At 42.2% G+C, this 16,200-nt stretch overlaps 1 protein-coding gene across 1 annotated transcript in view; it reads right to left on the bottom strand.

The window, feature by feature from the left end:
* FAM98A (family with sequence similarity 98 member A) overlaps nucleotides 1–16,200 on the bottom strand; it is a 130,793-nt gene that overhangs the window by 103,128 nt on the left and 11,465 nt on the right. Inside the window, 1 exon segment of the mRNA XM_033938897.1 lies at nucleotides 11,878–12,026. Within this exon segment, the coding sequence (XP_033794788.1) occupies nucleotides 11,878–12,026 (149 nt within the window).

The following is a 16,200-nucleotide window of genomic DNA, read 5'->3' as shown; positions in this document are numbered from 1 at the left end:
ATTTTGTAATTAATTATCAAGTATAACTTGTACAGAAAGCAAAAATTTAAGTTTAAGGATATATAGCCATAATCATCATATTAAAGTCCAAAAATCAAAGAAATAAACGAATAATACATATCCATATTTTCAAAGAAAAACAAAAAGAAAACTCCATTATGTTACTTAAATTTTTAACTCAAGTCCACTTTGAAGATCAAGATGTACAAAGGACAGTTTAAATTAAAAGAAAAAACAAATAATACAGAGATTAATCTACGTTGAGCTCAAAGTTCCCTAATAACTTCCCATCTAGGGCTAGATCTTATTGTCCTTTTCCTTTTTCCAAGCGAGATAGTGACAGGAAGGTCACCAGCTGTGAAGGATCAAAAAAGACAAATTTCTGAGAAGAATAATACACTATGCATTTACATGGGTGACGTAAATAAAAGGTTGCCCAAGGGCCAACACCCCTGGCTTTAATAGTAGAAATTCTTTACGACGCCTCTGGGTTTCTCTGGCAAGATCAGGATACATTTGTATCTGCATTCCTAAAAAGGTTTTCATTTTATTTTTAAAGAAAAGTCTCAGTAACCAATTTTTGTCCGGGGCCAATGCCACTGTTAATATTAAGGTTGCTGGGACTGCCTTTTCAGTATTTGAGGATTCCAATATAGTAGACACATCCAAATTTTCCTGTTCAACCTCTTGCTGTTGTTTCCGTTGATTAGTAGGAAGATAATAAACTTGTGTAAATGGTGGTATCATATTTTCAGACAAACTCAAAATTTCCATTAAGTATCTTTTCAGCATCTCCCGAGGTGTAATCATCAAGACCTTAGGAAAATTTACCAATCTTAAATTATTTCCAAGGGAAAAATTTTCCAAAGATTCTAACTTTCTTCTAAGATTGGTATTGTCCTTATTGTTTCATAAATTTGTTTGGTCTTAATTGATTCCTGGTTAATGCTGACAATCTCTTTTCTAAGCTCTGTTTCCTTTTTTACTTCTTTTATTTCTTTATCATGATGTTTTATTCCCCTTCTATTTGATTTAATTGAGGTTTTAACAAATTAGGAATATTAGCAACCAGGTCCCAGATAGTTTCAAGTGTTACCTCTTGGGGTCTCTGAAGATGAAAGGAATAAGTTGTAGACTCTTCTCCCACTGGTGAAACTGCCTGTTTAGCACTCTCCTGGATCTGTCCGCTCTCCTCTGCTGTCGACTCCTCTGTTTCTTCAAACAGACTCTCTTGAAAATGTGGAGAGTCTGGATCCCTGCTCCCTCCATGATTGACAACGGCCTCCAGGGCTGAAGATACTCCCTCTTTGGAGAGTTCCCCCTCCCGCGGGGAGCTGGTAACCTGAGGGCGTGGGGGCGGAGCCCTTGTGTCGGGGCTTAGCGTGGTCTCAAGTCCCTGAGAGATTGCCTCCGTTCTGCCCGTTCGGGGCGTCTCTAGCGGGAACGCCTCCGACTGCAGGGAACTCTGCATGCGGCGAAACAGCTCCTCAATATTCCCCAAGCTGGGTCCGACGGAGCTCCGCGAGGCCCCAGCCGTGCTCTGACCCCTCCGCTTGGGCATTCTGCCGAAAATTCAACACGGAATCCAAAGTAAGTGAAGAGCTCACCAGCGCGTGACGCTCAGCTTAGAGCTTCGGCAGCCAGTTTTTAATACACGTGAGTATATCACCCTCAATTCCATGGCTTTCAATTTTCCGAAGTAGTCGTTCATGCGGAACCTTGTCGAACGCCTTCTGAAAATCCAGAAAAATGAAAATCCTTCTGAAAATCTGAAAAATGTCGACTGGATCGCCCTTTTCCGGGGATAGACTGGGACCTGGGAACTTCAAATTGTGGCAAGGAGGCAATGTTTCTGGAAGTACTAGGGGATTGCTTCCTGGAACAATTGGTGGGAAAGCCGACAAGAGGAAAAGTCACCTTGGACTTGGTCCTAAATGGCATTATGGGGCCAGCAAGGGAAGTAGAAGTCACGGTTCCGCTGGGGACGAGTGACCACAACATGATCAACTTCAACCTTGATGTCGGGAAGGGGAAAGGTACTAAAACCTCAACCATGACTTTAAACTTTAAAAGGGGAAGAGATACGATAGCATGAGAGCCATGGGGAAACAACAGATCAAGAAAAAAATGGGTAAAGTCAAAACGGTAGAACAGGCATGGTCCCTCCTGAAAAATACTATCATGGAAGCACAAAGCCTCTACATTCCGCGGATGTCCAAAGCAAAGAAATCCAAAGGCAAAAGAAAGCCGGCGTGGCTTACTAAAGAGGTGAGGGAAGCCATAAAAGAAAAGAAGGACTCCTTTAAAGCATGGAAACGCATGAAAACAACCGAAACTTGGAACAAACACAAGCAAGATCAGAAGAAGTGTCACAGGGCGGTGAGGGATGCCAAAAAGGACTACGAGGAGAAAATTGTGCAGGAGGCCAAAAACTTCAAGCCCTTCTTCAGGTACGTGAAAGGGAGAAAACCCGCAAAAGAAGCGGTGGGACTGCTGGACGACCAGGGAAGGAATGGGTACATCAAGGAAGACAAACAAATCGCAGACAGACTAAATTCCTTCTTTGCATCTGTCTTTACAAAGGAAGACACTGCGACAATTCCAGCAGCAGTAAAAGTGTTCCAAGGAGCAACAGAGGACAGCCTTACCACAGTAGAAGTGGACCTGGACCAGATTTACTGCCAGATCGACAAACTCAAAAGTGACAAATCTCCTGGACCAGACGGAATCCATTCGAGAGTCTTGATAGAGCTAAAAGTGAAAATTGGAGAACTATTGCAAAAACTTGCCAACCTGTCAATAAAAACAGGACAGATACCGGATGACTGGAAAATAGCGAACGTCACGCCAATATTTAAAAAAGGATCGAGAGGAGTACCGAGCAACTATAGACCTGTAAGTCTCACGTCGGTCCCTGGGAAGATGGTGGAGGCGCTGATCAAGGATAGCATAACCCAGCATTTAGACACACACGACCTGATGAGAGCCAGCCAACATGGATTCAGGAAAGGGAAGTCATGTTTGACGAACCTACTTCAATTTTTTGAGACAGTGAACAGACAAATTGATAATGGAGAACCAGTGGATATTATATACTTGGATTTTCAGAAAGCATTCGACAAGGTTCCACATGCAAGACTCTTCAGGAAAGTGCAAGGCCATGGAATAGAAGGAAATATACTAAGATGGATAGGCAAATGGCTGGAGAACAGAAGGCAGAGAGTGGGCATAAATGGGAAGTTCTCAGACTGGGGGAATGTGACTAGCGGTGTGCCCCAGGGCTCGGTACTTGGGCCCATCTTATTTAATACTAGCTGATGGCCCAGCGTTGCACGGGTATTTAATTATAGCAATAACACTGTAAATGGATTCAAATAAAGATACTTTATAGTGGTGAATGAAATTATTTTTTTACAGCTTTATATTCAAATTATAATGTGAAATATTTGACAAAATGAATACAATACAACTAACACAAAACTTGATTAGAAACAACATTTTTAGTTTCACCTCCAGGAGCAAGAACATATAAATTCTTGGGTGAAGAGACCCCCAGAACATGGCACCCCAGGTAGTGAGGGATCTGCATACCAAGTTTCGTTCAAATCGGTCAAGCTGGTTTTGATGTACTGTGAGAATGGCAGCTATTTACATTTTTTGCATTGACATGAATGGGTGAAATCTGATTTTCTGTTTGTAGCTCCGCCCACGTGTGTAGGTGGGCCGCGAGACCCCCAGAACATATCACCCCAGGTAGTGAGGGATCTGCATACCAAGTTTTGTTCAAAGCGGTCAAGCCGTTTTTGAATTACTAAGAGAATGGCAGCTTTTTACTTTTTTTCCATTGACATGAATGGGTGAAATCTGATGTTCTGTTTGTAGCTCCGCCCACGTGTGCAGGTGGGCCGCGAGACCCCCAGAACATATCACACCAGGTAGTGAGGGATCTGCATACCAAGGTTTGTTCAAATCGGTCAAGCCGTTTTTGAATTACTGTGAGAATGGCAGCTTTTTAAATTTTTTCCATTGACATGAATGGGTGAAATCTGATGTTCTGTTTGTAGCTCCGCCCACGTGTGCAGGTGGGCCGCAAGACCCCCAGAACATATCACCCCAGGTACTGTGGGATCTGCATACCAAGTTTCATTCAAATCGGTCAAGCCGTTTTTGTGTGATCGCGGCACATACACACACACACACACATACATACACACATACATACCTCCGATTTTATATATATAGATTTTTATCAACGACCTAGAGGATGGAACATCCAGTGAGATCATCAAGTTTGCGGACGACACAAAGCTATGCTGGGCAATCAACTCGCAGAAGGACAGTGAGGAACTCCAGAGCGACTTGAGCCGATTGGAGCAATGGGCAGACAAATGGCAGATGAAGTTTAATGTGGAAAAATGCAAAGTGATGCACTTAGGCAGAAAAAATAAGGAACACAAGTATAGTATGTCAGGTGCGACTCTGGGAAGAACCGAACAGGAAAAGGACCTGGGTGTATTAATCGATAGGACCCTGAAGCCGTCGGCACAATGCGCGGCGGCGGCAAAGAACACAAACAGAATGCTAGGCATGATAAAGAAGGGAATCATGAGTAGATCGGAGAAAGTAATAATGCCGCTTCATAAAGCAATGGTCAGACCACACTTGGGAGTACTGCATCCAACATTGGTCTCCATACCTAAATAACATAGTAACATAACATAGTAGATGACGGCAGATAAAGACCCGAATGGTCCATCCAGTCTGCCCAACCTGATTCAATTTAAATTTCTTTTTTTTTTTTTTTTAATTTTTTTCTTCTTAGCTATTTTTGGGCAAGAATCCAAAGCTTTACCCGGTACTGTGCTTGGGTTCCAACTGCCGAAATCTCTGTTAAGACTTACTCCAGCCCATCTACACCCTCCCAGCCACTGAAGCCCTCCCCTGCCCATCCTCCACCAAACGGCCATACACAGACACAGACCGTGCAAGTCTGCCCAGTAACTGGCCTAGTTCAATATTTAATATTAGGCCAGTTACTGGGCAGACTTGCACGGTCTGTGTCTGTGTATAAAGGATATAAAAACACTCGAGAGGGTGCAGAGACGAGCAACAAAGCTAATAAAGGGCATGGAGAACTTGGAATACAAGGAACGACTCAAGAGACTGGGATTGTTCTCCCTCGAGAAGAGGAGACTGCGAGGGGATATGATTGAGACTTTCAAAATACTGAAAGGAATCGACAAAATAGAGCAGGAAAAAAAAAGTTATTACAATGTCTAATGCGACACGGACAAGAGGACATGGACAAAAGTTAATGGGGGACAAGTTCAGGATAAATATCAGGAAGTTCTGCTTCACGCAACGAGTTGTGGACACCTGGAATGCTCTCCCAGAAGAGGTAATTGCGGAATCCACCGTTCTAGGATTTAAGGGTAAGTTAGATGTGCATCTCCTTAAATCCTAGAACGGTATAGTGGCATAAAGTGACATGGGTAAGGGTAAGCTAGACATGCATCTCCTTACGAGAAGCTTAGAGTGATATGAGGACTAAAACTATGTCAGGGTACACTTGGGCGGGGACTCCGCGTGTGCGGATCGCTGGACTTGATGGACCTAAGGTTTGTTCCAGAGATGGCCTTTCTTATGTTCTATGAGATGGAAGATACTTGTAATAGTTTGTCATTTGTTTTACCCAATTTAAGGTAACAGGTAAAATAAAAATTGTAATTGACGACTATTAGCCAGCATAGAATTCTGGTAGAGACGTCTCCCAAATCTGTCCATCATCCGACCTTCTCACCCTGGAGGAACAGTAGTATAGACTTTAGAAGGAGCAGATATTTTGAGAGTAGATTCCATAACTAGAGATTGATGCGAGAGTTGCGGTTTATCAAAACCAGGAATGGGAATGATTTTGTACTGAGAATCAAGTTTTCGAGGAGCAGCCGGAACAGAGAAAGGAGATTCCCAATTTTTTTGTTGTTAACTTTAAAATGCCATGCAATGGAAGCTTGATAAGCTCCTTAGGAGGATCCAATCCAATCTTTTGGTTTATATACAACAACAACAACAACTTTATTTTTTCTATACCGCCACAATCTTGCGACTTCTAGGTGGTTTACAGTGAAGAGAGCTGGACAACCAGCGAATTTCAGAGTACAAATGGCAAAGATGTCACTTAACAGTCAGTGAATACAGAATACAATTAGTAAGAATACGCAATATCAACATGTTGAATAAAAGTTGTTTTGTGTTTGTTTTTTTTTAAAAGGGGGGAGGGTATCTGACTAGGAGATAAATCTATCGAACAGAGCTGTCTTAATTTCTTTTCGAAAGGTGCCATAGGTCAGCCTGGCTCTATTGATGTAATGCCTAGCCAGGTCTGCTGTTTGCTAGCTTGAAACTTAAAGGTTCTATCCAGAAAGGACCTATATTTGCAATCAGTGATCTTTGGATAGGCAAAGAGATTGCGATTTCTGGTTGTCTTCGTGGGGATGTATAGTTCGAAGTGTGGTAAGAGAAAGGTAGGGGCCATTCCCCACACCAGTTTATAGCAAAAGCAAGAAAATTTGAATATTATTCGTGCCTCCATTGGCAACCAGTGTAGCAGTTTATAGTAGGGACTAATGTGTTCGCTTTTCTTTAGTCCAAAATTAAGCAGACAGCCTTGTTTTGCACTATTCTTAATTTTCTCACGGGTTTTTTAGGTATACCCACATAAATAATGTTGCAGTAGTCTAGGGTGGATAGAATCAAAGACTGTACCAGTAGTCTGAAAGATAGAGGGTCCGAATATTTTTTGATGGTTTTTAATTTCCAAAGTGTAAAGAAGTACTTTTTTTGTCACCAAGTTCATGTGTTTACTCAAGGACAAGTGGGTGTCTAAGGTGACTTCTAATATTTTTATAGTTTTTGACATTGGGTGATCGTGACCGTTTAGGTGTATTGATGTTATAGTGATTTTGACTTTGGCCTGTCAAGAAAATTTTTGTCTTTTCTGTGCTTAATTTCAATTTAAAATTGATAGTCCATTGTTCAATTTCAGTCATGATATGGGAGATATGTTTTAAAGTGAGTGGGTAGAATTACAATTTACTGATAGTGGGGAGAGGAAAACATAAGGGCAACTATGTGTCTATCTGGACTCTATTAAGGAAAGATAAAAGAAATACAGTACTCCCACGAAATCTGCAGGGGTTCCATTCCAGGAGCACCTCCGAATTTTGAAAAACCGCGATAATTGGATGCGGTTTAGGGGAGGCAGGAGAGGGCTGCAGGACCAGTTTTCTCTGTATTTTTGCGCTGTGCAGGTTGCCCAACTTCGGTGATGCGCTCCTCTGCCAGAGGTTGCTCTCTCATTGCACCAATGCCCCGCCACCAGTCTACTTGCACTTCTGTTTTTTTCCTGGCGTTCTTCGCCACGCCGTGGAACCGTCAAACTTTTTCTGTCTTTCGCCCTTGCAGAGTGTCTTTCTGTATTGACTTGCAATGGCGAGTGCAAGCTATGAAGTTGCACTCAGAGAAAGCGGCTGCATGGAGTGCTGGGTATTTACAGCACGGGAGAGAAGCACGCGGGATAATATGAAAAACAGTAATATTTTTGAGGGAAAAACCCCACACAAACTGGGGCTGTGAACACTGAACCGCGAGTTTGCGGGGGAGTACTGTATTGTATAAGGAGTTATGAATAGACATCTCTAAAGAGGAAAGTCTTCAGCTCAGATCTGAATCGCTCTAAAGATGTCTGGAGTCGCAGGGATACAAGGAGAGAATTCCAGAGCTGGGGACCATGTATTGAGAAAATTGCATGCCAAATGTGTTCGTGTACTGTTATGCAGTAGATGAAAGATCTTATAGGGGGCATATGGGATGAGAAGTCATGTAAGACAGTGTTTTTCAACCTTTTTACACCCGTGGACCGGCAGAAATAAAATAATTATTTTGTGGACCGGCAAACTACTAGGACTAAAATTTAAAAACCCCGTTTCCGCCTCATCTCTGCGAGCTCGGTCACCTCAGTAACTATAGAAAAATAGACAAATATAGTGCAAAATTTAGACAGCAGATATAAATTCTCAAAACTGACACGTTTTGATCACTAAATTGAAAATAAAATCATTTTTCCTACCTTTGCTGTCTGGTGATTTCATGAGTCTCTGGTTGCGTTTCCTTCTGTCTGTGTATCCTTTCTTTCATTTCTTTCTTTCTGCACTCAGGCCCAAGAAATGTCCCTTTCTATTCCCTCCCTCTTTCCTTCCTATGTCCTTAGTGCCTCCGGTGCCTCCTTCCCATGTCTTTAGTGCCCCCAGTGCTTCCTTCCCATGTCCTTAGTGCCCCTTCCAGTCTTTAGTGCCCCCAGTGCCTCCTTCCCAAGTCCTTAGTGCCCTTTCCTATGTCTTTAGTGCCCCCAGTGCCTCCTTCCCATGTCTTTGGTGCCTCCAGTGCCTCCTTCCCATGTCCTTAGTGCCCCTTCCTGTCTCGGATCATCCTCCAGTTAACAGAGGCTCGAGTCAGTTTACACAATAAGAGGTTGCAATAGTTTATTCAAATAAAATTAGGATGTTTGTAGTCCATAGTTTCTATAAACTAGAGGACTTCTGTGAATTTGTCCTACATAACTCAATCACTTCATCACATAATCTAATCGCAGGAGACATAAACTTACATCTAGACGAAATAGACAATCCAGAAGCGAAAGACTTTAAAAAACTTTCTTTACTCAATTACAATCTCCCTTCACCCACTCAAACGCATGAAAAAGGCCATCATCTAAATGTGGTAGCGTTGTCCATAAAGGAGATCATAAACCCTCCCATCTCTCTCTCGGACGGTACTTGGTGTCATGATATCTGGTCCGACCATTTCACTTATTATTTCAATCTAATTTGGACTCGGCTAAAATCTAAGACATGCCCATGGACAAAAAGAGAACAAACAAATACAACAAATGGTTTGACATCGACCTCCTAACAAGGAAACAATCAGTAAGATGATTAGAAAGAATCTGGAAAAAAACGGGAAAACTGTCAGACCAAAACATCTGGAGATCCAACATAAAACTCTACAAACAACAGATAAAAGAAAAACGTAAAACTTTTTACTCATCCAAAATTAATTCTTCTAATACTAGCTCAAAAGGAGCCAATACAAAAGAACTGTTCAACATAGTTACAAATTTATTTGACACCACAAGCCACACTCAACCCATGCATAATACCAAACTACCCTCACTCAGCAAATAATCTAGCACAACATTTCGACTCAAATATCAAAAACCTAAGAAAAAACTGCTCAACAATTGTTGCATACGAACATCAATCAATTGATATACCAAGAAATGAAATACCAGCAGACATGATTTGGAGTTCCTTCCACAATTTAGATTGGAATAACTACATCAAATTATATAACAAATACTCTAAATCATACTGTGACCTGGACTCATGTCCCCCAAAGATTATGAAAGAAGCTCCACTAGACTTTAAATTATCTCTATTGAATTATCTAACCAATAACCTAAACAATGGAAAATTCCTCACCAATAATAATCATATAATAACCCCAATCCCAAAAAATTGTAAAGAATCAGCAACATCAATAACCAACTATAGACCAGTAGCATCTATTCCATTTATGGTAAAAAATCATGGAAGGATTGGTACACACCCAACTAATGGAATATCTCAACCAATTCTCTCTTCTGCATGAAACTCAATCTGGTTTTAGGCCTCTGTTTAGCACTGAGACAGTAATTGCGGCCATTCTGGACAACTTGCATTACTTGTTCAGTAAGGGCCTCAACGCCCTAATCATGCAATTTGACATGAGTTCTGCCTTTGACTTGGTGGACCATGGAAAACTGTTACAATGCCTAGACGCAATTGGAATCAGAGGAGAGGTACTGAACTGGTTTCGAGGTTTCCTTATATCACGCACCTACCAAGTCTGTTTTAATCATGATCTATCTGACACATGGACCAATCCATCTGGCGTGCCACAAGAATCAGCACTATCCCCTTTGCTCTTCAATGTTTACATGTCCTCATTGGGTGCACAACTGTCCCAGGTGGGATAAAACTATTTAGCTACGCTGACGACTTCACGATAATTATCCCATTCACCAACTCTGTCTCAGAAGTCACCCCCAAAGCAACAGAAGTACTAAATCGGATGGAGCAATGGATGACTGAATTCAGACTAAAACTAAACTCGGAGAAAACAAAATTTTTCATAGCATCGCCATACCCACTTGACACTAAAGCACCAATGTGCAACAATAACCTTAGTTATCCCATTCAACCCACTATGAAGATATTGGGAGTAACACTGGACCAGAACCTGACCATGAAAGACCAGGTAGACTCCTTGATTAGAAAAATCTTTCTCACCCTCTGGAAGCTTCGGTCCATCAGATCTTACTTCAATGTTTCATCATTTTGAATTCTGGTACAATCCCTTATACTGAGTCAACTCGATTATTGTAACATCGCCTACTTGGCACTCCCCCAGAAGAATATGCGGCGATTGCAACTAGTTCAAAATGCAGCGGTTAGACTACTTTGTGGACTGAAGAAATTTGATCACGTAACACTTTCCTATCGACTTCTACACTGGCTGCAGATGGAGGCATGTGTGAAATTCAAGTTTGGTTGTTTTTGCTTCAAGGTACTTTATGGCTTAGCCCCTAAATATATAACAGACCTTTTCTCTTTCACAACCAACAGACACAAGCGAAGCTCACACCCGAACTTTGTTTCTCCACTGGTTAGAAGTTGTAAATTTAAAAGTCATCACCAACATCTTTTCGCACATCAAGCAGCACTATGGGATAAAGACCTTGAACAATTGCTCGTGCCTACTACCTATGGGGAATTCAGGAAATGCCTAAAAACACATCTGTTCCTGAAATACTTAGGAAACCAACTTATACAATCTTAGTCCTCAACAAATGATCTCTAGAACTATCAATCACTAAGTCTGTACTTTGTTTATTCCATTTAATCTGTAACATTTCTAATCATTGTAAACCGCATAGAATTTCACAGTCCTGCGGTATATAAATTGTTATTATTATTATTAAACTCTGAATACTTGGAGTCTGCCTCCAATTTTATAGCCATGTCTTTACTCATCTGCCTGATTTCAGTGACCAGACAACAGAGTATTTTGGAAGGATTACAAAAACTTCACACAATGTTGTTCCAAGTGTGTTGAACTTAGGGGTGAATATTTGGCATAATCTGTAAATTTTATAGTTTCACGTCATTCCTTTCTTGGTAGGGCTGAGAACTTTTCAGCACCCCCTCGTACTAAAGAGAGACTAAGTTCTTGCTAAATACACATTTAAAATACTAAGCTGCGCACCGAGTAGATATAGTTTCATTAACAGTGTGATTTTAGATTCTAGCAGTTTCTTTATATGCTTATTCTGTGCAATCTGAGGCCCTATTTATTAAGTTGTGCTAAAATTGCTGTTTTAGTATGTGCTAGTTTCAAAAATCAACTCTACAGTAACAGCAAAGCCTCTGTGTCAATTGTTTGGTGTGTGTCCAGCATTTTCCCAAATAGTTAACACAGACAATCCTTTTCTCACCTGTGAACTTCATTGCAGATAGCATTTCTACAATTTCTACCATCTATGGAGGTAGCACTACGTGTTCCATATTATTTGTTGTATTAACAATTAATTCACAGTAAGGTACTGTGTGTTAAGCACAAGCCATAACCCACATCCATTCCCTGACCCATTTCATGCTTTGTGGTTAACGCAGAAATTAGTGTGCACCAAGGATCAAGCCTCTGATTCGACTGTTAGCGTTCACCTGCACTAATTCCCACAATAACTGCTTAATGCACTTTAGCAAAAAGGGCTCTTACTGTTGGTTGCTTGCACATTTTCTTCTAGTTTACAGAACTGCTTTAGCTCGGACACCAGCCAGGCACAAAGTTTGGTGAATTCAGGAGAGGAAGCTCCTGCAGAGACCGCGTTCATCAATGCACCATCTTCCAACAGTGGCCCTTTGTATCTTTAAAGGAAAGAAAAAGACATTTAAAAATCAACCAGAAAATGTAACTAAATCTAAAGTAACAGCATATTGAAATTTCAAGTCATTCCAAAAGTAAAAGGGGGTTTTATGCACAAACAATGGGCTTTAAGAGAGCTGCCTACCCTATAGGCAGATAAAAGGTACAAATATAAATCAACAAGATGCATACTTAGCTGCTATTGTGGGAGGTGCTCCTAAGAGTGGAGTGTGGTACTGGTTACAAGGGCAGGTCATGGGGTCAGGTAAAACAAGCCATACACACTCAAGTTACAGTGAAAACAAATATTTTATTAAAAGTCTCCAGGAAGGGCCCATGTTCATTTCCAAGCTCCTGCAGGACTACAACATACATGGATTCCTCACCACTCAGCAACAACTCTTGCTGAACCTTGGCCTGGTCCCTGGATTCAGAGTTCAAGCAGTCCCTAACACATACAAGAGGCTGGCCTTCAGCTAATCAGATCAAAACAAAAACTTTTCAAGGTTCCAAGATGAACTTGTCTACCTGGTTGCAGCTTTGGTGTAAAGGCATCTGCAGAGAGTGTTGTCACATCTCTCTAGGTCAGTGTATCATAAACTGTGTGCTGCAAGATGGCAGCAAGGAGAAGTGCTGGCTGACTGTTTACAGGACATGCCTCTCGTGGAGAGAGGCATGTCCTGTAAGCAGTCAGCCAGCAACGGTGTCTCTCCTCCTCCAGCACCCCCCCAGTGGTGTAGTAATTACTGGTTCAGGGCCCCGTCTAGAGGGCCTCCGCAGATGTTGACGTGATGACATCACACATGCGTGCGATATCATCACGTCGACATCCTCGCACTTCCGGATATCCTCCAGCCGCAGCCCTGAGTTTAGTGTGCTGGAACTTAAAAAAATTTGCAGGACACTACTCTAGGTAATCCCCTCTTAACCTAGCTCTGGCTCGGCCTTTTATACTGCCTGGATCATGCCCTCCTGAATCCACCCCTCTCCTGTCACTTCCCTGTGGGATGGATCTAGGGGTTTTAATGTGACAATTTGAGGGAGTGTCCTTACAGAACAGAAGTAAGTGCTCATACCAAGATTGCAACAGAAACTACAGTTTCAGCTGACCTTTACTTAGAGCAGTGTCTCTCAAACTGTGTGCCCCGAGAGATTCCAGAATTTTTTAATTTAATTTAAAAAAATTCCTTTCATAAGTATACACTAGAATGGATGAAATGTATATCATGTACACAAGAGTGTCAATGTTATGAGCATTACCAGAGAATTGGGTAGATGTGGTATATTTAGATTTTAGCAAAGACTTTCAGTGTTTGGTTTGATTTATTTCCTGCCCTTACCCAGGGCGGGTTACAAGCTAACATACGACAAAAAAATACACCCACAAAACAAAGCAAAAATAGAAACAATAAAATACATAGGCGATAAGCACCTTACCATCATCATCTCTTCCTCATTAACCACACAGTCTCATACCCTGTATTTCATCTGGCAAAAAAGATGTTCCACACAGACATCTAGACTCTTGGGATGGACCCCAAAGTGACGGACTGGGTCAGGAACTGGTTAAGTGGAAGATGACAGAGGATGGTGATCAATGGAGATAGCTCTGAGGAAAGGGATGTTAACAGTGGTATGCCTCAAGGTTATGTTCTTGGGCCTGTTCTTTTTAACATTTTTATAAGCAATGTTGCTGAAGGGCTTTCAGGTAAGATTTCCCTCTTTGGAAATGATACCAAAATCTACAATAGAGTAGACACCCCAGATGGTGTGAATAACATGAAGAAAGTCCTAGCGAAGCTTTAACTATGGTCTGAAATTTGGCAGCTAAAATTTAATGCTAAGAAATGTAAGATCATGCATTTGGGCTGCAAAAACCCGAAGGAACGGTACAGTTTAGAGGGTGACAAACTTATGTGCATGACAGAAGAGCGGGATGTGGGTGTGATTGTATGTGATGATCTTAAGGTGGCCAAACAGGTTGAAAAAGTGATGGCAAGAGCTACAAGGTTGCTAGGGTGTATAGAAAGAGGTATGGCCAGTAGGAAAAAGGAAGTATTGATGCCTCTGTAGAAGACTCTGGTGAGAGACTTCATTTAGAATATTGTATACAATTCTGGAGGCCGCATCTTCAAAAAAATATAAAAAGGATGGAGTCGGTCCAGAAGAAGGCTACTAAAATGGTGCATGGTCTTCGTCATAAGGCATATGGGAAAAGATTTAAAAATTTCAATATGTATACTTTAGAGCAGTTTCTCTCAACCTGCAGAAGTTTTGGAAGTGCTAAAAATCCAAGATAGCTACCATCAAATTAAACAATTTTGAGATTTTTTTAAGGAGGGGAGACCCAGGGGCACATGCAGGGACCTTCAAAAACTTGTATTTTAGCCTCCCCCAATTCACCTCATTGGCTGTGACCTGTGCTAGCAATATTCTTCATCCTGCCTCAGCACTTTTACAGTAGTTGGGAATGAGAATAACTGTTTCTCCCAATGCTGATCTTCAGAGGGCTGCCAGTCAGACACGATGCCTAACCACACCTCCACCCCTGTGGACCATGAACAAAAAAGGAGGGAAGCGAAAAAGCAGCCAGCACCCTGCAAGGCAACGCTGAGCATCCTACAGATTAGAGAGCTGCACGGGAATGGGACAATGGGGATCCCGTGGGCTCCCCCTTCGGGTCACGGGGATCCCATTGGGACGCCCCCTCAAGTCACGGGGATCCCGTGGAGAACCCCCCTCGTGGTCTCAGGGATCCAGCAGGGTTGGAGGGAGCTCGGCTGGTGCGCATGCTTCCTTTTCCTGTCCTCCATCAGGTCTTCTATGCAGTGTGCAACATGCCATCCATAGCTGACCCGTAAGTCTTCCCCCGACGTCAGAGCTGACGTCAGAGGGAAGGCTTCATGTCAGCCATGTGCAGCATGCAGGGCCTGCTGCCCTGCGAAGAAGTGCGGCTGGAAGACATAGTCTTGCGGGAGGGGAGGCAGAAAAGGAGGGAGCGTGTTGGGACATGGGAGGGGCCCAAAAGCAGGACACAAGAGGGAGAGAGGGAGTGCGTGTTTGGATACAGAAAGCATGAATTTGTGAGAGAGAAAGGGAGGGAAAGAGATGCTGAGGTGGGGGATGGAACAGAAAGGGAGAATTGAACGCGAGTGCGTTAGTGAGAGGGAAAGAGATGGTGTACACGGGGAATGAAAGAAAGAGGAGAATTTTTGGTCATAGGGAGGGAGGGAGGTACAGCTGATAGGGAAGAGAAAAATGAGAGGGAGAAATGTGGTGGAAAGGGAACAGTGGGACAGATTGAAAGGGATGCAAGAGGGAGAAACGTTGGACATAGTGGTGAAGGGAATGGAGGGAGATAGAGATGTGGCATGGTGCTGGAAAGGGGTGATAGAAGGAGAAATGTTGGGTATGGGGCTGGTGGGCAGGGGCATAAGATGCTGCACGTGGTCTGGGGGATGAGAAAGGGATAAATGCTGGACCATGGTAGGAGGAACCAATGGACAGTAACAGAAGAATTTGCAGAAGACGGGAAAGCGGAAAAAAGAAACTGGGACCAACTTGATGGAAAAATAAGTCTCCAGACAACAAAGGTAAAACCTTGAATTTATTGACTAAAATATATTAGTTTTGGGAAATGTATATAGCAGATGTCTTTGTATTGTGTTCAAAAGAAATGGAAATGTGTTTCTGGTTTTATTTCTACAGTGTTGAAATACTTGCTGACCCTTGCTATGGCTGGTGGGGATCCCCAAGCACCGACAACAGAGGACCTCCTCTAGATGGCCAGAACTCCCCTCCACCAAGCATAGCAGTCGCTGGTAGCATCTGACACAACATCTGACCTCAAAGCATTCCGTAAAGAAATCAAAACACTGCTGTTCAAAAAGTATATACAATCTACCTAATCTCCCTCTCCTCTTCCCCACTTACTCCGACCAGGCTCTGCTCACTCCCTGGCACCATACCCTCAATCGACCAATAAAAAACAAAAACAAAAAAAACCCTGAAATGCCAAGAAAGCTACCTAAATCATCCTACCGAAACCAACTATCTACCAACGTATGGAAACAGACTATTTGCTATGTAATGTAATGTAACCTGATTTATTTTCCAATGTTATTAAGTCTATACCCTCATTCTGTTATTAGTCTATACCCTCAATCTGTATTCTCC

The sequence above is a fragment of the Geotrypetes seraphini genome, chromosome 3, assembly GCF_902459505.1.
Source record: "Geotrypetes seraphini chromosome 3, aGeoSer1.1, whole genome shotgun sequence".
Classification (NCBI taxonomy): domain Eukaryota; kingdom Metazoa; phylum Chordata; class Amphibia; order Gymnophiona; family Dermophiidae; genus Geotrypetes; species Geotrypetes seraphini.
This window is presented reverse-complemented; position numbering and strand designations above follow the sequence as displayed.